Source organism: Vicia villosa, linkage group LG6 (genome assembly GCF_029867415.1).
Source record: "Vicia villosa cultivar HV-30 ecotype Madison, WI linkage group LG6, Vvil1.0, whole genome shotgun sequence".
NCBI classification, from domain to species: domain Eukaryota; kingdom Viridiplantae; phylum Streptophyta; class Magnoliopsida; order Fabales; family Fabaceae; genus Vicia; species Vicia villosa.
The window spans coordinates 24,125,010-24,149,100 of record NC_081185.1 but is presented as its reverse complement, the minus strand read 5'-3'; the positions used below and the strand labels follow the sequence as shown (position 1 = coordinate 24,149,100).

The 24,091-nt window shown below is 37.5% G+C and overlaps 1 protein-coding gene across 2 annotated transcripts; it reads left to right on the top strand.

Moving 5' to 3' along the window:
- Positions 1 to 3,180: 3,180 nt before the first annotated feature.
- LOC131609012 (uncharacterized) lies at positions 3,181 to 18,664 on the top strand. Of its 2 annotated transcripts, none has more exons than XM_058880634.1 (3): positions 3,181 to 3,595; positions 9,192 to 9,584; positions 10,976 to 18,664. In XM_058880634.1, the coding sequence occupies exon 3, from the start codon at positions 12,023 to 12,025 to the stop codon at positions 13,658 to 13,660; it is 1,638 nt and encodes a 545-aa protein (XP_058736617.1). In that variant the 5' UTR covers positions 3,181 to 3,595; positions 9,192 to 9,584; positions 10,976 to 12,022; the 3' UTR covers positions 13,661 to 18,664. The 2 variants fall into 2 exon arrangements, with proteins under 2 accessions (XP_058736617.1, XP_058736616.1); XM_058880633.1 differs by having other exon boundaries at positions 3,183 to 3,595; positions 9,192 to 10,215.
- The last annotated feature ends 5,427 nt before the right edge of the window (positions 18,665 to 24,091 follow it).

Genomic DNA, 24,091 nt, shown 5'->3' with positions numbered 1-24,091 from the left:
GCCAGGGGACTGATGTAACATATCATTGCCAGGGGACTAATGTGATATTTCACTGCCAGGGGACTAATGTGATGAGAGTTTGATATGAATGATTATCAGAACGAATATTCATCCAGATTGCTTTTGGAGAAGAAAATTTGATTTTGATGATATTCGTCCGCTCGGGAGCTTACCTGAAAAACAAAATTAGAAGCATGCAATGTCATGATGCATGGTATGTATTTGTGTAATGATTGATTATGAATGATGTATGTATGCAACATATTATCGACGATGATAGTAAATCATAGAATAGTCTGGCGGGGAAAATAAATCTCTGACTGTTGTGAAGAATACAAAGTATAAGTCTTCTGTTTTAGTAGGAACTCCCGCTCCATGCTCAAGGATACTCAGCTGGGGATCTTTGACTTCTACTTGGGGAAAGAAGTAATTTGAATGATTGATCTGGACATACCCTGACCGGGGATAAGAGAGATGAATAACCCTGTATGGAGAAAAGAAAAATATCGGGGAACTGGCAGAGTCGAAGATGTAAACTCCGTAGGGGAGCTAAATCTCTGTTGGGAAGAGAACATTTGAAGATATCTTCTCGAGGACTACTCTGTGAGGATATGATCCTGTGAAACCGACACTGTGAGAAGGCATGGATGCTTTGAACGTTGCCCCCAGTATTATAGTAACTGCCATTCCTGGATTTGTGATGAATGTTGGTTGAAGTGTCAAACAGGTTTTGCACAGCTTTGCCACTACTAGTAGGGAATTTGAATAGATTCGCCTTGTGAGGACCTTATGAGATGTGTATTATGGGAGACCTTCCCCTAGTAATCATAAACTGAGGATGATACCCCAGACTGATAAAGAGGTAGCTTCAGACCCACTTGGGTGCATGCCCCTGATTGATTTGTATTCTTTGAGAGATTCTCGGAATTTTGACCTGATTGCCCCAGATTGATTGGACAAAGCACGTCGTGCCCCTTGTATTCATTGATTTCTAATCAACTGAGTCAGTGTAAGAGGTGTTGTTGCTAAAGTGGCTTCGTCTGTCGGGATGATTTTTAGTCATTAGTCGTACCCTGTGCAGATTCTTTCTGATGTTAACACTTGAAATTATGTAGCAGAATATGTTTAATAATGAATTCATGAGATGCAATGCATATGTCTGTCTTGTTTTTTTGAAAAACATTAAAACAGGAGATGTAAAAGCGTGATGTTTATAAAAACGTGATGTTTGTAAAAACGAAATATCAACTCAGCATTTGTGGTAAACTTTAAGGAGTCAGGATACCTTTCTGATGACAGTATGCTTTCGAACTAACCATGCTTCAGTTAGGACTTTCAAGGGTTGTAACGTGGCTTGGTTCACGGTTTAAGAAACAAAGGATAATGGCTAAAAAATTTCTTTATACCCATCCCAATCTTCGTGATGTTCTACGATCCTATGCTCAGTTAACTTTGCGTTTAAATCCTAGCGGAGCTTGAAGTCATAACATTGACCTTTTGATAATGTCTAAAGTACCGGCAATTTATTTTGGACAAGCAGCCATCTTTTTTTGTAATATTCTTTTTTGTCGAGGATTTATAACAACCTCTTTTGTTTTTTTTTACTTTATTATCCCTAACTTTTGCCTGAACTGTTTATTTTGAGGTTGCAGTCAGCGGGATGTTTCAATTTTCGATAAGTCTCCTTCATAGGTTTTGACTTAACAATTTTTTTCTTCTTCCTTTTGATGGATATTGACTGCCTGAGTTAATGGCCACGGGAGCCCATCATTATTTGCGTAAACAACGACTAGTATAATTGAGTTAACTGAGTAACTACCCTGCCCCAGGTTATGATTAAGGGTTTTAAATTGAATATGAAAGAAAACTTCTACTCCATAGGCTCAAAAGGGTTTACGAGGCATTAACATCCTTATATCTCCACTGTTTAGGAATTGAAACAATGCATGTACATCGTCAGCATAGTCTGTTCAAAAGCACACTGTAAGTGGTTGCGGTATCGTTTTCGTCCTCCTCCCTCAAAAGGCTTACAGCTTAGCAGGAGTTGAGTATCACAAAACATATGCAAAGTAAAGACACAGTTTAAATGAGTGATAGCGAAATAATTCATTCAAGACAAACATATGCAATGCACTAATGATGATTATTAAAACATATAATGTCTATCATAAGTCGAATGTGTAAACAAACAGAATAGAAATTGCGCATGAGAATAAGTCTAATGATTAAAAAGTTCATCCTTCTAGACATTAATCAGTCTTTTCGTGATTAGGCATGGGAGCAGTGATCACTACAGGAGTCTTGGGAGGGTTGAATTCGATTTCCCGAGCATCAATCATATCCTGGATCTTGTTCTTCAATGACCAACAATCATTCGTATCATGTCCAGGACTATTGGAATGATATGCACACCTCGCATTGGGCTTATAGCTAGGAGCAGAAGTGTTGGGCTTCACAGGAGGATCCCTTATAGTAATCAAGTTTGCCTTCAGCAGATGTTGCAGTACCTGAACCAGCGACATATTGATCTTTGTGAACTGACGCATAGGTGCACCTGGCTTGCTTCGTTGTTGTGGAACTGCTTCAACAGATAGGTTGCGTTTATTGCGACCTTTCTGTTTGTACATAGCATTAGCCATATGAGGCTTCTCAGGTAAGTTGAAGTCAATGATCTTGTCGTCGATTAAGTCTTGAATCCTATGCTTCAATGGTCCACAATCTTCAGTGCCATGTGTCATACCCCAAAATTTGCCTTCATATAATCAGAAATGTCATTTATTTCGATTAGATTACGTGGCGCGTTTGGTAAGAATGTAAGGTTTGCAAGTACAGGGTCCCATGTTCAAATCCCACTTCCAACTTTTCCCCCTTAATTTGTTTTTAATTTTAGTTGTAATTTTATTTTCATTTTATATTTAAAAATCACAAAAAATAATTTTTTTTAATCATTTAATTTTTAATTTTCGTATTATTTAATTAGGCATTTAAAAAAATATTTATTTTTCACTTTTCTCCATTTTATTGCTTTTATAGTCAAAAAAAATCAAAAAAATTAAAATAATAGTTTTTCATTAGCTTTTGGTCTAAGTCAATTAGCATTAAAACTTATTTGATTCGATTCTCTCTATTTTTAGATAAAATCAAAACAAATAATTTGGTTATGTTAATAGTCTTAATGTTAATTTATTTTTTCCATTTTTAATTTAACCTAATGCACTAATATAAATAGGACTATTTTGAGGAGGCCAACTCACGAACAAGATATACTTCTCACAGATTTTCACGTTTTGACTCTGTAGAATACAAACCCACAGAACCTCTCACTTGTATATATTCTCCATCCAAAGTCATTCTTTTTTTTCCTGTTAGCACTATGCACCATATAGTAGCCAAACTCCATAACCTGTAAATCACCAATTAACCACTCACAAATTCAACTCTCCCAAATGATTCTCATGAACACGGGAACAAAACCGAATCGTCAGCGATAACGAAATCGGTAGGGGCTGAACAAACAAACTCCAGCCCTCCCCTAAAAGAACTGCTCCGTCACCGACGAGATCATGGCTGCGCACGAATCCGCTGTACCCACCAGGTTACTCCCGTTCCATTTTTTTTTGTTTGTGGTTTGATGTTTGACTCAAGGTTGCTTTTGTTTGTTTTCACTGATTTTGCTGAGAAGAGAAACATGAGTTATTTTTTAATGTTTGAGAAAGAAATAGAGTGAACCTTGTTTTTTTTCCCTTCTTTGGCTGAACTCATGATTTGAAAGAGGGCAAATCTGAGTTTCTCTTACTCGTTTTCAACCGGTAAAATAATATATTGCCTCTTATCTCATTATTTGGCTTGTTGGAAGGACACTTGTCACTTTTTTGTTGGTTAAAGTCTTTTTGATGCCATCATACTTTTATCAAATAAAATATATAATGGTTGGAGAGGCACCAGTAGATGTGAACCGCCCCACTAATGTAATTAAATATATTTTTTATCATTTTATTAGTTCTAATTTAGATTTAGGACTTAATTTTCAATTGGTCTTAGATTGGTGCTTCTACTAGTGACATACATCTCATGTGACTCTTCTCACCTCTTTAATCTCTAATAATAAAAAGTTAAAATACAAAAACATACTCTTTATATTTTAATTAGGTTAATTATGTTAGTTATGAATAATTCTATAAAAGTTGTTATCTAAAAATAAAAGAAAACTAATTAATTTATTTTGTTAATTTTAAATAATTATTTAACTGATTTCTTAATTTTCTCTTCGATCCGATTATACCTAATAGTCGTGTTGGTGAGAAATAATTAATTAAATCCAATAATAAAAATACACCTATTTTGCTAAATGGTTTTAACCAAATCTATCGGTTACGATGATTAGCATACTCAATTCGTTATCGTGTAATAATCAAACCTATTGATTATGAGGGATAACGATAAATAATTTAAATTATTTAAAACACGCACATTTGCTATTCGCGATAATCAATCTATCGATTATAGTGGTTAGCAATCCTCCTTTTAATCCGTTAGCCATGGTAATCAAATCTATTGATTATTGCAACTAACGGTAACAAACTAAAAATCAGGGTTGTACGCCCAAATCTTAAAACACACTAAACCACGATACTACGGATTTTCATCTTTTCAAAACAATTTCAAAACAATTTCAAAACAATTTCAAAACAAATTCAAATACATTCAATTCTAATTCTAAGGCGTACAACCCTGTGCCCCGAACTACGTTGACTCTGATTCTCCCTAAGGAGATACGTAGGCACTTGGCAACAAGGCGAGTCCCCTTCCCAAAAATCTCAATTTTTCCCCTTCTCATTTCCTTAGCTATTAACCTCTGTAATTTTGCTATAAACCTTTACTTTAGACGCAAACCATAGGAAAGGGTTGAGGGTGCCTAACACCTTCCCTCGACCTGAATATAGTATCTTACCCCGATCTCTTAACTGCGTAGGGTTTCCTATTCGCCCTTCAGAATAGGTGGCGACTCTAAATGTCTATATTTTTAGGGCAGGTTGCTACACCATGACCAGGACTGTTCGAATGATAAGCACATCTCGCATGATACTTGTATCCAGGAGCAGGATTGGCAGGAACTGAATATGGAGGCAATAGGGTTATCAAGTTCTGATTGAGCAGTTGTGGCAGAACTTGAGACAGCGACATGTGCAACGGAGTGAATGATCGCTTAGGTTTGGATTTCCATTTACCTTGACCACCTTGCTGCCTATATTGATCTTCTCCTTCTTGATCAGAAATGCCTTCAACTCTTCTTGCCCCTTGGCCAAGTTAAGGATCATCTCTTGGAACTGGTTTGTTCTGAACCTAAAGATTTTTTACTGATTGCTCGAGATCCATGATGCTGAAATAAACAGCGAGGACGGATGAGAGACCTGTTGTGAGAAACCTGCTATGCGATGTTATGAATGCAAATGCAACATTTTTAAGGATCTTTAGGAAATTTAGTTCATGACATTTAGAGATTATATCGGTCGCAACCTTGTCTGAAGAACTCTGACTTTAGTCTTGGAACGTCCTTCTTTGAGAATCAAGCTCACCATATCGAGTGGGTCATCGCCTCTGATTCGGGATACTCGTTTCTGAGTTTGAAAGTATATGGCGAGAGGAAAATAAATCCTCCTGCCCCTTGATAGGCATCGTGTCTCTGAATTGGAAGTCGTATGGCCAGAGGAAAATAGATCCTCTTGCCCCCTGATAGGAATTCAGTCCTTGATAAGAGCACCTGAAATTGTGCGCCCTAAATCCCTAAGATCCTTGAAAGGGTTAGTTAACATGCTATGTTATGATGTCATGATGACATGATGTCATGAAGATGTAATGCATTAGGCAAAGCGTAAGGTAATAAGGACGAGTGAGTCCTACAAGAAAAACCTGCAAGACAACCAAAGGGTTAGTAGCAAACATAAACAAGTCACACCAGTGTCCTTAGGTTTAGAGGCTTGCATGAAGTTCGTAGGTAAGTACCATTCCCACTGAAGTTTAGTTGGTTTAACCTGTCCTAGATAAAGATTGGGTTCTAGGGAGCTCATATCATTGACCTTTCTCGAAGGCACTTATTTCAGTTCGGCAATCGAATCACCGACTGAAAATGTCCTGAAAGTCCAGTCCATATGAGTGTAGCTTCGAGTATCAACCAACTTCAGTCGGAACCAAAGCCACCCATCTCGCTACTTTCTAGTAGGCCAAAGTCAAGTTTAACTAGGGTTCTAGGGGCAAATTAGTGCTTAATGACACCACGCAGCAGCCAAGTTATGATGTCATGAAGATGTAATGCATTAGTCAAAGCGTAAGGTAATAAGGACGAGTGAGTCCTACAAGAAAAACCTGCAAGACAACCAAAGGGTTAGTAGCAAACACAAACAAGTCACACTAGTGTCCTTAGGTTTAGAGGCTTGCATGAAGTTCGTAGGTAAGTACCCTTCCCACTGAAGATTAGTTAGTTGAACCTGTCCTAGATAAAGATCGGGTTCTAGGGAGCTCATATTATTGAACTTTCTCGAAGGCACTTATTTCAGTTCAGCAATCGAAACACCGACCGAAAATGTCCTGAAAGTCCAGTCCATATGAGTGTAGCTTCGAGTATCAACCAACTTCAGTCGGAACCAAAGCCAGCCATCTCGCTACTTTCTAGTAGGCCAAAGTCAAGTTCAACTAGGGTTCTAGGGGAAAATTAGCGCTTAATGACACCACGCAGCAGCCAAGTGTTTCCTCAAGTCGGATCCCAATGAACACCAGGACAAACCAATGTGTCACACTAATGATGGCCACCATATCAACCACATCAGTATACGCTGTGCAGTCTCCTTGGTCTCATGCCATTTACCTAAGGTACTCAGATCCGGGTTAGGACCTTTCACACAAGTAAACCCAAACAGGCCCACAAATATAAAACAAACAATACAAACATTTAAAGTGAATCCTAAATGTCATACCCCAAAATTTGCCCATACATTTTCTCCTATTCAAATTCCAATCAAAACACGAAGCTTCAAGACACACTCTCCTAAGCAAAGATCAGAGAATTAGGGTTTGGCTTATTAAAAGGAAAAACAGTGAATCAATGGCTCCAAGGCATCTCATATGGCTCAATATATCTCACATAATCTCCATAGCAAATATCAAGTCTCATCTCAAAAGATTGGTCACTCAATTGTTCAAAAAGTCAACAGTCGACTAGGTTAACCTAAAAGTCAACTGTGGCCAAAGTAAAGTCAAAACTCCTGATTTTTGGTCAAGATCCTCATATTGAAGTATCATTCACCATTTGATCAAGAATTGATCATGTTTCATCAAGGAAAGATCAAAAATCAACAATTCAAAAAGTTTCTAAATTAGGGTTTTGTATAAGAAAAGTCAACTGAACTTTGACCAGCCATAACTCTCACATGGAACATCAGAAATTTCCCATCCAAAGCTCATTTTGAAGGAAATTTGATCCTCTACAAAATTGTCTCTCACATGCCAAGTCCAAAAATGCTTCATTTGAGAGATATGGACTAAAACATTATAGGTCCTTTTCAAAAGTCAACAAAAAGACACTTTTTTTCAAAAGGACATAAAATGAGCATGGAAAATAATTTTGACATGAGACCAAAGACACTGGTTAGAGGACTCTCTAAGGTTTCTAAAAAGTCCTAGAACTCCTCTATATCTTAAAAATTGAGAGAGATATGCCTTGTCAAAGTTGATCGATTTTAAGGGAAAAATGTGAAATAAAAGGGCCTCAAATTGAATTTTTTTGCAAAGGAGCCCAACTTTTTATGGCCCAAGCTTGATCCTCAAGATATCCAAGACTCCATATCTATTTTCCACGAATTATTGTTGATTATTTGATTTTATATGAATTTTTATTCATTAAAAAATCAATTTAATCAAAGATTTAGAAGGAAAATAAAGAGGATTTGATTTAATCTATTTTCCAACCATAATCAATCACCAAATTAGACATGATATGTGATTAAATTCGTACTAATGATGATTGGAAGAATTAAATCAAATTTGGACCAAAAGTGAAAGTTGCAAAATTGATTTTTATTCAAAATTCAAAGGATTGATTCAAAGAGATTTGGTTGGTTTTTGTTAACCTAAATCCTTCACTATAAGTATAGAAAGCAATCACAAGGATTGGGAGGTTTTTTGGCAGTCAAGAACATTCAAAACCGAGTTCAAAAAGTTCAAAGAAAACTCAAAATCGAATTCAAGATTATAGGCTAATTCAAGGAGTCTTAGCGATTCTAATACGTTCCTGGGAGTTTTCTGAAGCTATCACAATCTTCTCCTTCAATCCTCGTGTCCGGAATCACGTTCGTGAAGCCACGGTGTGCTTAGTTCTTCTTTGCTTCGATTATAATTCATCATGCATCATAAATGGATTTTGGTTGCGTATTCGTGTTCAGGTTAATGTTTAGTTTGTTTCTGCATGTTTAATTTGATTTTCGTTGTGAATATAAGGATCCACCATTGTAGGGTTTTCGAAGCTTTGAGTTAGGGTTTTTAGAAGTAATGGGAATTGGACCGAATTGGGGCTATCATTGAATTTGTGATGATGATACGAACGTAACCATGTGTTCTTCTTTGATGTTCATGCCCGTATGGAGTTTTTTTTCGAGATTTGCAGGTGTATAGCCACATAACAAAACCGTTGCCAATTGTTTCTGTGTTCCAGAAAAACCAACGAAGGAGATGACCCTTCCTGGGCGCGGTTTTTTATTTTAAATTTCATTAACAGCTTTCTTTCCTATATTATGGTTAGCATTCATGTCCTTAACAGCACATTGGCAACAGCCTAGTGGTAGAGCGAAGCGTGCTAAGACTGATGGGAACGAAGGCGTGGGTTCGATTCCCACGCTACACATATCATTTTTCTCAAAATTCGCTTACCAACCCAGTGCAACGAATGCTACGCGCTAAAGCTAAGTTTTTATTATTATTATTATTTTTTTTATTACTATAATAATAATAATTTCTATTTCAAATTAATATTTGTATATTTGTTTCTATAATATTTATTCATATTTAATCGGAAATATATTCTCACCGATTTAATTATTTATTTCGATTTTTATTTAATATATTAAACTTAATCAATTTGTACCCTAATCAGGATTTACGAGAATCTGCCCTACACTGAATATTTTTCTATGCCTTTTCAGGGTTACTCTTCAAATAACTTTCGACTACGCGCCCGATCAAGACTCAAAGCTAAGTATTTAATTTATCTTAAAGTCTATTTTATTTCCTTTTGATTTTAGGGTTTGCCCTTATATTTTTCGAACTGTGCATACACTCACTCCTTTCTATGCCTTACCTTTTTGCCTTTTCAGGGTTAGTCTCAAGGCATCCTCCGTCCGCCAACCATGTCAGATCAAATTCAAAATGCAAAAGCTAAGTACCTTTTGATTTATTTATTCTTAATTTCTTTATCTCTTATTTTTTTATTAGGGTTAGCAATGTTCGCCTCCGAACCGATAATGCACTCACCCCTCTGTTTATTCTTTCTTTTCCAATTTTCAGGGTTTGTTAAATTTCCAAAGCTACGAACATTGGTAACCCTAAACCCTGTCTCCAATTATTACTTGTGTTAAACCTTTTGCTTTTAATTATATCCCGCTGGTTTCGATTCCCCTCTCCTCCGCTGGTTACAATTTCCCTTCCCCATTATTACTGTTAATATTTATTGCGTGGTTAGTAATCCTAGGGAGTGCAAGTCTTAATTAATTAGAATCACCTAATTACAAGATAATTTTCTGAATTTAATCACGTGATTGTTACACCCACGCACGCTTTTGGGGTAACCTCTCTGTTGCCTTGTTGCCTGTTGCCTTGTGTTTTTTTGCAGAATAAGCCATGTCCCTCGAATACAAGGATACCTCAGCCATGCTGCCTCGATAAATAAAGGTCATACGACCCTAATGATGCTGCCTTCGATACACTATATGACCTCGACCCTCGAAAGTTGCCTACGGAAAAGGCTGAGGTATCCTCTGGTTGCCTACGAATAAGGGTGTTCTGGTCCTTCCCTTAGACTACCTGCCTCCATATGGCATGGGTCAGTCTTTGGCGAATGATAACGCGATGACCCTTCAACCTCCAAATGAAAGGCTTCCTGCCCTCTTATGGCATGGATAGACCCTTTCACCTTGAAAGGCTAAAAGAAATATTTTCTACATTATTAAGGTAATTGCTCCTAATTGCCTTGCTCTGGCTAAAATCCTTTTCTTATTCTTTCTCATAAACCTTCAAAATGGCTACGCTCATTTACGAGCTAAAGTCCGTATTCACTTATTCTACATTTCTGAACGAAAAAGAGCAAAGCAATTAAGAGCCCATGGAAAACCATGGATGCAAAGGGTGCCTTACACCTTCCCTTTGCATAATTACCCCCCGAACCCTATTTTATTTAAAGGTATTTTTCTGTTCTTTTAGCCTTTCTAATTAATTTGGATAAAATAAAAGTCGGTGGCGACTCTTGCTAACCGCGACCTTTCTTTAAAAGTCAGTTCACCGTATTACACTAAACTTTAAGGTAACCCCTCTTTTTAATCGAAAGCATCCCCAGCAGAGTCGCTAGTTCTGTAATACGGTGAACTGACTTTAAAGAAATGTTGCGGTAAGCAAGAGTCACCACCGACTTTTATTTTATCCAATTGGAAAGGCAAAAAGAACAGGAAAGACCTTTTAAAAGAGATTGAGTTTGGGGGGTAGGTTATACAAAGGGAAGGTGTAATCACCCTTTGTATCCATGGGCTCTTAATTGCTTAGCTCACTTTTGAATGTTTGAGTTGTTTGAAAGTAAATGTAGTGTGTGAATAGGAAAAAGATTTTGTTAGAACAAGAATTATTCTGATCAATATTCTTAGTTTTGATGATAACAATATATATATGAATTTTGCTTAAGACAATGTGGTACTCTAATCCTATGAAGTTTCCATTTCAGGAAATATATAAAGAGTATGCACAAAATCAGCGCAAGAAGCACTGACTCAGAAGGTTCAGCATGCAACATCAGAACATGCTCTCGCAAGACATCAGAAGATGGTCAAGCAGAATCAGAACATGGTCTATTGAAGCATCAGAAGAACTTAAGATCAGAAGCAGAAGCACTGAAGTTCTCATGGTATCACGCTTGAATCACTTCAAAGTCAGAAGACAAGAAGATGCTCTGCACCAAGCTGTTTGACTTTGATATATTCAAACGTTGTATCTACAAAGATCAGATTAGAAGCAAGTACAAGATGGCAGGCTACGCTGACTAACAAAAGGAACGTTAGAAGCTATTAAAGGCAAAGTCAGTTAAAGCAGGAAAAGCAAGGCTCGAGGTAGTTGACAAAAGAGTGAAACATTAAATGCAATGCTGTACGGATCACGCAACGCATTAAATGCTCCCAACGGTCATCTTCTCAAAACGCCTATAAATAGAAGTTCTGATGAGAAGCTGAACACAATACTCTACACAAACATACAGAAACGCTGTCAAAGTGAAAAGCTCTCAAAACTTCATCTTCAACCTCACTTCATTACTGTTGTAATATCTTAGTGAGATTAAGCTTAAACTTAAGAGAAATATCACAGTTGTGATTATAGCTTATTAAGAAGCATTGTAATACTCTTGTAAGAATTTGTTTACATTAATTTGTAAAAGGTTCCTAGAGTGATAAAGGTGTGATCAGAATACTCTAGAAGACTTAGAAGGTATCTAAGTGGAAAACCATTGTAATCAAGGTTGATTAGTGGATTAAATCCTCAGGTGAGGTAAATCACTCTAAGGGGGTGGACTGGAGTAGTTTCGTTAACAATGAACCAGGATAAAAATCGTTGTGCAATTGTTTTTATCTTAAGAGTTTTTAAAGTCACACTTATTCAAACCCCCCCCCCTTTCTAAGTGTTTTTCTATCCTTCAATTGGCATCAGAGCGTCGGTTCTAAGGTGCAAGCACTTAACCGTGTTTAGAAAAGATTCAAGAAGAGAAAAACACTAAGTCAAGATGGTTGAAACTCCACCACCTACATCTATATCTGGCTCCGCTGAGCAACACAATGGAAATGGTAACAATGGTTACACTAGACCACCAGTATTCGTTGGTGAAAACTTTGAATATTGGAAAGATAAACTTGAAAGTTACTTTCTTGGTTTAGATGGTGACTTATGGGATCTTCTGGTGGATGGTTACAAACATCCAGTGAAAGCTAGAGGAGTTAAGCTGACAAGACAAGAAATGAGTGATGATCAAAAGAAAGAATTCAAAAATCATCACAAGTGTAGGACTGTTTTGCTGAATGCTATCTCTCATGCTGAACATGAGAAGATATCTAACAGGGAAACTGCCTATGACATATATGAATCATTGAAAATGACTCATGAAAGAAATGCCCAAGTCAAGGAGACCAAAGCTCTTGCCTTGATCCAGAAATATGAAGCCTTCAAGATGGAGGATGATGAAAACATTGAGAAAATGTTCTCAAGATTTCAAACGTTAACTGCTGGATTAAGAGTTCTTGACAAGGGATATACTAAAGCTGATCATGTCAAGAAGATCATTAGAAGCTTGCCTAGAAGATGGGGCCCAATGGTGACTGCATTCAAGATAGCAAAGGATCTGAATGAAGTCTCTTTGGAAGAGCTGATCAGTGCCCTGAGGATTCATGAAATAGAGCTGGATGCTAATGAACCTCAGAAGAAAGGTAAGTCTATTGCATTAAAATCTAATTATAAAAAATGCACTAACGCTTTTCAGGCTGAAGAAGAAGATTCTGAAGAATCAGAATCAGAAGAAGAAGATGAACTGTCCATGATCTCCAGAAGGGTAAACCAACTCTGGAAGAGCAAGCACAGGAAGTTCAAGAACTTCAAAAGTTCTAAGAAGCTTGAAAAAAGAGAATCTTCTGGAAGCAGAAGATATGACAAGAAGAAGCTCACTTGCTTCGAGTGCAATGAGCCAGGTCACTACAAGAGTGAGTGTCTAAAGCTTCAGAAGGAGAAGCCCAAGAAGAAGTTTCATAAGAAGAAAGGTCTTATGGCTACTTGGGATGATTCAGATTCATCAGAATCAGACTCTGAAGGCGAGCAGGCAAACATTGCACTGATGGCCACAGTTGATGATGGATCAGAATCTACATCAGAATCAGATTCTGAAGAGGTATTTTCTGAACTATCTAGAGAAGAGTTAGTTTCCAGTTTAACAGAACTTCTGGAACTCAAGGCTCATCTTAGTATCAAATACAAAAAGCTGAAAAAGATATTTGATTCTGAAACTAAGAAGCTGGAAATGGAAAATTCTGAACTGAAGGAAAATTTTTTAAAATTATCCAAAGATATTGGATCTCCTTCTGACTCAGAAAAGTCCATTCCTAGTCTGAACCATATTCTGAAAGAATATGACTTGAGCTTTAGAAAGTTCTTATCTAGAAGTATTGACAGAAGTCATCTTGCTTATATGATATATGCTGTTTCTGGAAACAAGAGAGTTGGCGTTGGTTATGAGGGTGATACCCCATACAAACTTGAACCTGTTGATGATATGAAAATCACATACAAGCCATTGTATGATCAGTTCAAGTACGGCCACTCCCATGTGTCGCTACCGCGAAAATTAACAGAGTCGCCACTAATATATTTACCCTGAAAAGGAAGGGAATGCCAGCAAACCACAAAACAAAACAACGGTCTCACGACCAGAGAAAAAGGGTAAGGGAGTCAGTTACGCGAGGGGAAGGTGCTAGCACCCCTCGCGCCCATCGTACTCGATGGTATCCACGCATGTGTCTAAATCTATGGGTGTGTAACAAATCTACGCTAATGAATGCATAATGTAGGGAAAAGAAAGGATTGTGCTCGCACGGGCCCTACCCCGCTGCCTACGTATCTGTTTTGCAGAATCAGAGCTACCGTAGCTCGGCTAACTAATTTCTGTTTGTTTTGTGTTTTTTAGGTGAACGAGTTACATTCACACTCCGCTGCTCGACCTTTGGAGGCTTACGCTTGGGAATGGAGCGGAAATAACAAGCTCTTAAGAAAAGAAAATCAAAGAGTGTGGTTTGTGTTTTAAAAGATGCATGAGGAAAACCTAAGCTAAGGGGGAAAGCTTGCTACCTAATGTTATCATACAAAGGGTATCAGTCTAAACTAAACTAATCAACCTACGAGGGAAAAGGGAAGCAAACAATGAGCACACAAACGAGCATCCGCTCGTAAAGCAAACAAACCAACGGTACTGACCGAGTGGTAGAAAAGCGGTCCCGCCATAGCCAAGGGGAGCAGCTCAACCCAAGTCAACCAAGCATTAGACCTCGCGAAAATGATCGGGCCATAGACAAGAGGGCGGACCCCTCTCAGCAACCAAGCCGTCACGGATCGTAAAGGAAAACGGTGCGTGTGTACACCGAGCATCAACGTCGAGCAACGCGAGCTATAGGAAAGGCGGGGGTCCGGCTGCATGAACCCTTTTCCTGACATACTCGATAACAAGATCTTGTGCAGGTTCAAAAGCAAGCTACACGTGGCGTGCGCATACTGAACAGACTCGATGAGACTAGGCGGGGGTTGATTGCTAACCCTTTCCGCATGCTTTCCATGAGGACTTAACGGAGTGCCATATAGGACTTATTACACCGTGACTCCCTGCCGCAAAGCACAAATGTAAACACACCAACAAAAACAGAGCCTCTTTCGAGGGCTTGGCCAGATGCATGTCTAGGTCCTACTTCTCATGTTAAAGGATGATGCGAGAAAGCGATAAAGTGCGAGAAAAGTAAAATGAAACGGAATCAATACCAAACGGATGATGATCCGTAAACCAAAGCGAAGAGAGCGAGTGAACTAGGATCCCGCGAGCGAGCTAGCAAAAGCAACAGCAAACATGTCAGCACTCCGATTAAAATCCGCATAAGCAATCAAGAGTCGGCGCGATGAAAGTAAATCACGCGCCAACGTGTGCATCGGGCACAAAGAATACCATACACCTGCAAGGGAAACAGAAATCCGGACAAGCAAGTATAATGATAAAGGATGCGTGTAGAAACGCGAATCAGAGAGAGGATAAATGTCGTGTCCCGCAAATAAAGCGGAACACGAGAGCGGGCATCGACCAGAGCCTCCATGTTGCCTTGCATACTAGCACACACGTTAGAGATAACAAGACACCGCAATCGGAATTGCGTTATTGCATTATAAGCTGAACCGGAAATGGATAACGGAATTGAAAGTGAAAACATAACAAAAGCGAATAAGAAGAAACATGAGATAGTATTCAAAAGCAAATCAAATATGTACACTAAAACTATGGAAGCCAACACAAGTATTTACATGCACAACGGTACACCGAAACGGCAAAACCGGGTAAAAACAGTGAAAACTAAAATTGTCAGAATTAAGCCAAAATTTTATTGCAAGGTTAAAACGTGCTAAAGAAGTCAAATATGCAATCAGAAATTACAAAATCGGCTCGGAAGCACGACTTTCAAGACGGGGCAGAAGCAAAAACGGTAAAAAAAGTCGGCCGAAACTGAAAATAAAACTCACCATCAGCTCTAAAAATATTATTCCACTCAAGAAACATTATTCACATGATCAAAAACGATAAGCGGTTCAAAAGATATGGTATTTTGAAGTGAAACCGACACACCGCGTCTATTTACAAAATTGAGAAGAAACGGAAAATTAGCATAACAACTCAGCAACTTTCAGCACATATTAACCACAAAAAACAGTACAAAATCTCATCCAAATATTTAACAATCAAGCACGAATGAAATCAAAACAATTGAACTAAAATCAACCAACACTTTTTTATGCATTTTGAATATTCAACAACAAGCAAACTCAAAATAATTTTCTGCATTATCGACTCATTTAAATTCCACATTTCCCTATGCTAAATTAACAACTAAATCAACAAGCAAACAACGATCAAAGAACACAACAATAGTCAAGACTTTTTCACACTTTCATGAGTCAATCAACCAAGGAATACTACAATATCAATTCATAAAAAAAAACTGCATTAGCAACCTATCATGTTATCAAATTTCTAGTCATTTTCTTGTGCAAACAACCACTACAAATAGCCATTAATTTCCAGCAATTTTATTCATCAATTAGAGGCTCAAAATCATGTTTAGAACAACAATTAAGCACCTATTTATGAACCACACTATTATGAACCATCAACCAAAATTCTCATGAGTTTTCTTGTAGCACAAACACATTAATGCTGTCCTTTAAAACAGAATTCTGCACTATCATATAAGTTCAATCAAAACAGCCACAATATTGTCATCAGCAATTAATCAATTCGGCACAAGTGTTAGCAATGAATAAGTGTTATCATGTTTTGCAATTCATGAGGCACAAGCATACACACTTTTAGAACATGGAACACAACAATGAGAATGCTTCCAAACAGCAAGAATGACTCCCAATATTTAGCCGAAATCCACATGGAAACTCATTATCTAATGCCTAAACTCAAGCATGGATACACAAGAAAAGTCAAATTCAAGCATATAGACACACAATGATTATCATGCCCAAAACTCAAACAATGTGTATTATCAATATCAACTTAATTATCAACAACTCATTTTCCTTTTATGAACAATCAAAATTACTTATCATCATGTAAAGTCTAGCACTAGTTAACAGCAACAATTAGGCAACAAACACTAGAAAAAAACTGCACTATTTTATCATTCAAACAACTTCAAGTATTAACACATTACATGAGTTATTTCCACAATCAAGCTTCAAGTAATAGCAAGAACAACAACATTTAATTTCCAGCTTTATTCAACACCAACTATGCTCATGTTTTTCATCCAAAACTAAAAGAAAATCAAGCACTAAACAGAACCACAACATTTAGTTTCAATCGCAACTTTTATGAGCTTTCTCCAAGCAATTTCAATTTAACCAATATCACAAATGGAACCCTCAGCATTTTGATTAATTCACATCCATCTTAACAACGAAAATCATCCTCACATACTCAAAAAATTCATTCGTAAATCAACAGCACCATCACCTCAACTCATCTCAGACATTAAGCAACATTATCATAGCAATTCAACAACAAGGAAAACTCAACATCAGCTTAATTCAGTTTGACCCTTGCTCAAGAGCCAATCAACAACAAACATCTTCCAAATCCAAGACCGATAAGCATACAATATCTATGAGCTTCAACAATCATTACTACACACACTAACAACAACACCGACATTATGAAACAGCCACAATGAGTATGCATTAAGATGCAACAATTCAATTATTCCATACTAACTATATCATCATCGTCTACGCATTGATTCAATTTCTCAACAATTAGTAACCGTGCAACAATTATAGTTCAGGTATTTGTTCAAACACCTAATCTACTACAATATACACTTCATGAGAATTCAAGTAATCAAACCATTACAATTATCCATTACATCACAACCAGTAGATGGAGATTTGAAAATTACCGAAATCAGACGATGAAGAAAAAACGAAGAAAATTGCAACTGGAGAGGAAACACCGTGGCCGGAATGTGATCGGAAAGGACAAGTCTCGTGGCTGAACCACAGTCGAAAACGGAGTGGAGACGGGAAGAACAAATCAACGACGAAGGGAGTGGATTGGCCACGGATTCGTAGCGACTCCGGTGAGATGAAGGCGGAGGATGACGGCCGGAGAAGAGAGTGTGAACTTCAATCCATTCTTGTTGTTGTGTTCTTCAGAAAATTCATGTGTTCGTGAGTGAAATTCAAGAGAAAATGAAATTTGATGCTAGAGAGTTGAGAGAGAATTGAGAGAGCCTTTTTCTGAATTTTTTGGGTGAGATTGAATTTATGTGTTATTGAAGAATGTTATGAACTTCATAGTGTTCTTGAATTTTTTGTTACAATTTTTGGTGTTTTGATTCTAGAAAGAAGGGAGGGAAAATTGGATTTTTGTTTGTGAGATGAGAGAAAGAAAATTGAGAATATTGGGTGAATTGAAGTTATGAGAGAAAAGGAGGGAAAATTGTTTATATAGTGTAAGTGGTGAAATGTCAAAAATGCCCCCGACATATCTCTTTTTTGCTCGTTTTCGGAGAAATGTGACTCGGTGCAAAATCCAGAAACGGTACCAACGTCATCTCGAAGATGACTAAATTTATGACTCGTAGCCGCGAGAATCGTCTCAATCCGACAAACGGTGAGGAAATTATGCGCGTTTGAATGACGAGAAAAGTCGGTTCATCTGGTGCGACTGTGCAGAATTCTGCGAGTACCGTTCAGAAAACGTGATAAAACTCAAACTTCGGCTCGGAATCTGACTTAGCACGTGTGACAAAGAATCGAAGATAACGAAATTTCCGAGAAAATGCCGCCGGAATGGACTCCATACGATAAAAATCGAAGAAGTTATGAATTTTCAAACTCGGCGCGACACACTCGAAAACACACTTTTTACCGAAAGATTGCGACGTTCCTTAAAATGCTGGGCACTTTTGGTGCATAATCGGCCGATGGTCCGAACATATGAAATCTTGGTAATGATGGCACGGATCCCCAGTTAAATTTTCAATCGAATCCGAATGGCGGATTAGGAGATATGAATTTTTTATTGTCTGAAAACCTGCGGTTCAGCACCATTTTTCACTGTGAAACCTCGATTAATTTGCAAATTCGACAACCTTCCTCATGGAATTGGTTTCTGAGTCAAACATGAAAGTTGTAGATAACGTCGAAACAGTCCCGACAACGCGGGAACCAAGCTCATATCATCTTCCAAATAAGACTTGTGAATTTTTTCGTATTTCCACTATATGAACCACATTTCACACCATATCTTCTTAAAGCCATGAAAACTCTTTATTATTTTTCTTCCTTTTCGAACGACGAAATAAACGTCTTGGATAACTTATAGCTCAAATAAAGAGAGCAAATTTTGGGGTGCAACACCATGATATTTGACTCACCTCACATGCCAAAAGTTTTCATGTTACACACACTAAGAAGCTTGTGACACAACCTAGAAAATATCATGCTGCTAAACCTAAGGAATATCATGTTGTACCTCCTGTTATTTATCATGCTAAACCCAAGTTCAATCAGAACTTGAGGAAAACTAACAAGAAAGGACCCAAGAAGTTGTGGGTACCTAAGGAGAAGATAATTTCTGTTGCAGATATCCTTGGCAGCAAAGAAGAAAAAGCAAAGCATGTCATGGTACCTGGACTCTGGGTGCTCGCGACACATGACGGGAAGAAGGTCTATGTTCCAAGACCTGGTGCTTAAATCTGCTGGAGAAGTTAAGTTTGGAGGAGATCAGAAGGGCAAGATAATTGGCTCAGGAACCATAAGTACTGGTAACTCTCCTTCTATAACTAATGTTCTTCTGGTAGATGGATTAGCTCATAACTTGTTGTCCATAAGTCAATTAAGTGACAATGGTTATGACATAATCTTCAATCAAAAGTCTTACAAGGCTATAAGTCAGAAGGATGGCTCAATCCTATTTACAGGCAAGAGAAAGAACAACATTTATAAGATTGATCTTTCTGATCTTAAGAAGCAGAAGGTGACTTGTCTTATGTCTGTTAGCGAAGAGCAATGGGTCTGGCACAGAAGATTAGGCCATGCTAGTTTGAGAAAGATTTCTCATATTAACAAACTAAATCTGGTCAGAGGGCTCCCAAATCTGAAATATAAATCAGATGCTCTTTGCGAAGCATGTCAGAAAGGCAAGTTCTCCAAACCTGCATTCAGATCTAAGAATGTTGTTTCTTCCTCTAAACCGCTAGAACTTCTGCACATTGATCTGTTTGGCCCAGTCAAAACAACATCTGTCAGAGGGAAGAAATATGGATTAGTCATCGTAGATGATTATAGTCGTTGGACATGGGTAAAGTTCTTAAAACACAAGGATGAGTCTCATTCAGTATTCTTTGAATTCTACACTCAGATTCAATCTGAGAAGGAGTGCAAAATCATAAAGGTCATAAGTGATCATGGTGGAGAATTTGAGAATAGATTCTTTGAGGAGTTCTTCAAAGAAAATGGTATTGCCCATGATTTCTCTTGCCCAAGAACTCCACGGCAAAATGGAGTTGTAGAGCGAAAGAATAAGACTCTACAAGAAATGGCCAGAACCATGATCAATGAAACCAATATGGCTAAGCATTTCTGGGCAAAAGCAATAAACACTACATGTTATATTCATAATAGAATCTCTATAAGACCTATTCTTAATAAGACTCCTTATGAATTGTGGAAGAACAGAAAGCCCAACATTTCATATTTTCATCCTTTTGGATGTGTTTGTTTCATTCTGAATACTAAAGATCATCTTGGTAAGTTTGATTCTAAGGCACAGAAGTGTTTCCTTCTTGGATATTCTGAACGCTCTAAAGGCTACAGAGTATACAATACCGAAACATTGGTTGTTGAAGAATCAATCAATATCAGATTTGATAATAAGCTTGGTCTTGAAAAGCCAAAGCAGTTTGAGAATTTTGCAGATTTAGATATTGATATATCAGAAGCTGAAGAACTAAAAAGCAAAGTATCAGAAGCTGAAGATCTCAGAAGCAAAGGATCAGAAGATCAAGTTGCTGCATCTTTAGAGAATCTCAGAATTTATGAAGAGCCAACAGTCAGAAGATCTTCTAGACTCACATCTGCTCACTCAAAAGATGTCATTCTTGGAAAGAAGGATGATCCTATCAGAACAAGAGCATTCCTTAAGAACAATGCAGAATGTCAATTAGGTCTTGTTTCTTTGATCGAGCCAACTTCTGTTGATCAAGATCTAGAAGATGCAGACTGGATAATTGCCATGCAAGAAGAACTAAATCAGTTTACAAGGAATTATGTATGGGATCTTGTTTCTTGACCAAAGGGATTTAACATTATTGGTACAAAGTGGGTCTTCAGAAACAAGCTAAGCGAAAAGGGAGAAGTTGTAAGAAACAAAGCTAGACTGGTTGCTCAGGGTTATAGTCAGCAAGAAGGTATAGACTATACAGAAACCTTTACACCAGTGGCCAGGTTAGAATCTATTCGCTTATTGATTTCTTTTGCCACTCAACATAACATCACTCTATATCAAATGGATGTTAAGAGTGCCTTCTTAAATGATTATATAGATGAGGAAGTATATGTCCACCAACCTCCTGGTTTTGAAGACTCTAAGTCTCCAAATCATGTTTTTAAACTAAAGAAATCATTATACGGATTGAAGCAAGCTCCTAGAGCTTGGTATGAAAGATTAAGTTCTTTCCTTCTGGATAATGCTTTCACTAGAGGAAAAGTGGATACTACTCTCTTTTGTAAAACCTTTAAAAAGAATCTTCTTATTTGCCAAATTTATGTTGATGATATTATATTTGGAACATGTAATGCTACACTTGGAAAGGAGTTTGCTAAGTCTATGCAGGCTGAGTTTGAAATGAGCATGATGGGAGAACTCAAGTATTTCCATGGGATCCATATCAATCAAACATCAGAAGGAACATATGTTCTGATACATATTTTATGTGCTCTGATACATATTTTATGTTCTGGTACATACCTCTTTTAAGAACGGTTTGCTTTAATAAATGCTCTTTCTTAAAAGTATGTTCTGATTCATTCATGCTCTGACTTTTGTTGTCTAGTTTGTTCTGAAACATTTCAGGATGTAAAGATGCTATGATGATGCTCTGGTACATTCAAGAATGTTCTGATACAATCAAAGCATGCAATGATTCAAGAAGAAATTCAAAGCTCTGAAGCTGTCCTATGGAAGTAAGAAGCAGAAGCTCTGGATGTTCTAAAGTTTAAGCAAATGTGAACGTCTCAACTGAAATGGAAAATACTCAGGGAAATCTTTTATTCTTTTAAATTCTTCCAGTAATTATTTCAGGGGGAGATTGTTAATCTCAGGGGGAGATTGTTGATCTCAAGGGGAGACATATTCACACACTATGTTTATATGCTTATGCTATAACTATGTAATTGTCTTTAGCCGTCTGATATTCTGATTGCAAATTCATATGAATTATATATGTTTTTGTCATTATCAAAAAGGGGGAGATTGTTAGAACAAGAATTGTTCTGATCAATATTCTTAGTTTTGATGATAACAATGCATATGAATTTTGCTTAAGACAATGTGGTACTCTAATCCTATGCAATTTCCATTTCAGGAAATATATAAAGAGTATGCACAAAATCAGCGCAAGAAGCACTTGAAGGATAGAAAAACACTTAGAAAGGGGGGGTTTGAATAAGTGTAGTCTAAAAACTTGAACGATAAAAACAATTTGCACAGTTATTTTTATCCTGGTTCGTTGTTAACTAAACTACTCCAGTCCACCCCCACGGAGTGATTTACCTCACCTGAGGATTTAATCCACTAATCGCAACAGATTACAATGGTTTTCCACTTAGCCCACGACTAAGTCTTCTAGAGTATCCTGATCACAACCTGATCACTCCAGGAACAAATGCTTAGACACAAGCTAAGACTTTCTAGAGTATCCTGACCACCACGTGATCACTCTAGTTACAACTGCTTAGACACAAGCTAAGACTTCCTAGAGTATCCTGATCAACACTTGATCACTCTAGTTACTTACAAATTAATGTAATCAATTCTAAGAGTATTACAATTGCTTCTGAAAAGCTATAATCACAACAGTGATATTTCTCTTAATGTTTAAGCTTAATCTCACTAATATATTACAACAACAATGTAGTGAGCTTTGATGAAGATGAAGTTTCTGAGCTTTGAGTTGAACAGCGTTTCAGCAAGTTTTTCAGAATAAGTTCGTTCAGAATTGGTAACCTTGCTTCTCATCAGAACTTCATATTTATAGGCACTTGAGAAGATGACCGTTGGGAGCATTTAATGCTTTGCGTATTCCGTACAGCATTGCATTTAATGTTTCACTCTTTTGTCAACTACCTCGAGCCTTGTTTACGCTGTGTCTACTAACGTTGCCTTTAATAGCTTCTAACGTTCCTTTTGTCAGTCAGCGTAGCCTGCCATCTTGTACTTGCTTCTGATCTGATGTTTGTGTATACGACGTTTGAATATCATCAGAGTCAAACAGCTTGGTGCAGAGCATCTTCTTGTCTTCTGACCTTGAAGTGCTTCTGAGCGTGATACCATGAGAACTTCAGTGCTTCTACTTCTGATCTCAAGTTCTTCTAATGCTTCCATAGACCCATGTTCTGATTCTGCTTTGACCATCTTCTGATGTCTTGCCAGACCATGTTCTGATGTTGCATGCTGAACCTTCTGAGTCAAAGCTTCTGAGCGCTGATTTGTGCATACTCTTTATATATTTCCTGAAAAGGAAATTGCAGTGTATTAGAGTACCACATTATCTCACACAAAATTCATATCCTTGTTATCATTAAAACTAAGAATATTGATCAGAACAAATCTTGTTCTAACAGCACTGACTCAGAAGGTTCAGCATGCAACATCAGAACATGCTCTCGCAAGACATCAGAAGATGGTCAAGCAGAATCAGAACATGGTCTATTGAAGCATCATAAGAACTTGAGATCAGAAGCAGAAGCACTGAAGTTCTCATGGTATCACGCTTGAAGCACTTCAAAGTCAGAAGACAAGAAGAAGCTCTGCACCAAGCTGTTTGACTTTGATATATTCAAACATTGTATCTACAAAGATCAGATCAGAAGCAAGTACAAGATGGCAGGCTACGCTGACTGACAAAAGGAACGTTAGAAGCTATTAAAGGCAAAGTCAGTTAAAGCAGGAAAAGCAAGGCTCGAGGTAGTTGACAAAAGAGTGAAACATTAAATGCAATGCTGTACGGATCACGCAACGCATTAAATGCTCCCAACGGTCATCTTCTCAAAACGCCTATAAATAGAAGTTCTGATGAGAAGCTGAACACAATACTCTACGCAAACATACAGAAACGCTGTCAAAGTGAAAAGCTCTCAAAACTTCATCTTCAACCTCACTTCATTACTGTTGTAATATCTTAGTGAGATTAAGCTTAAACTTAAGAGAAATATCACAGTTGTGATTATAGCTTATTAAGAAGCATTATAATACTCTTGTAAGATT

Excerpts from the sequence above, each read along its gene's own strand:
- LOC131609012 (XM_058880634.1), top strand. The coding sequence starts at position 12,023 with ATGGTTGAAACTCCACCACCTACATCTATATCTGGCTCCGCTGAGCAA.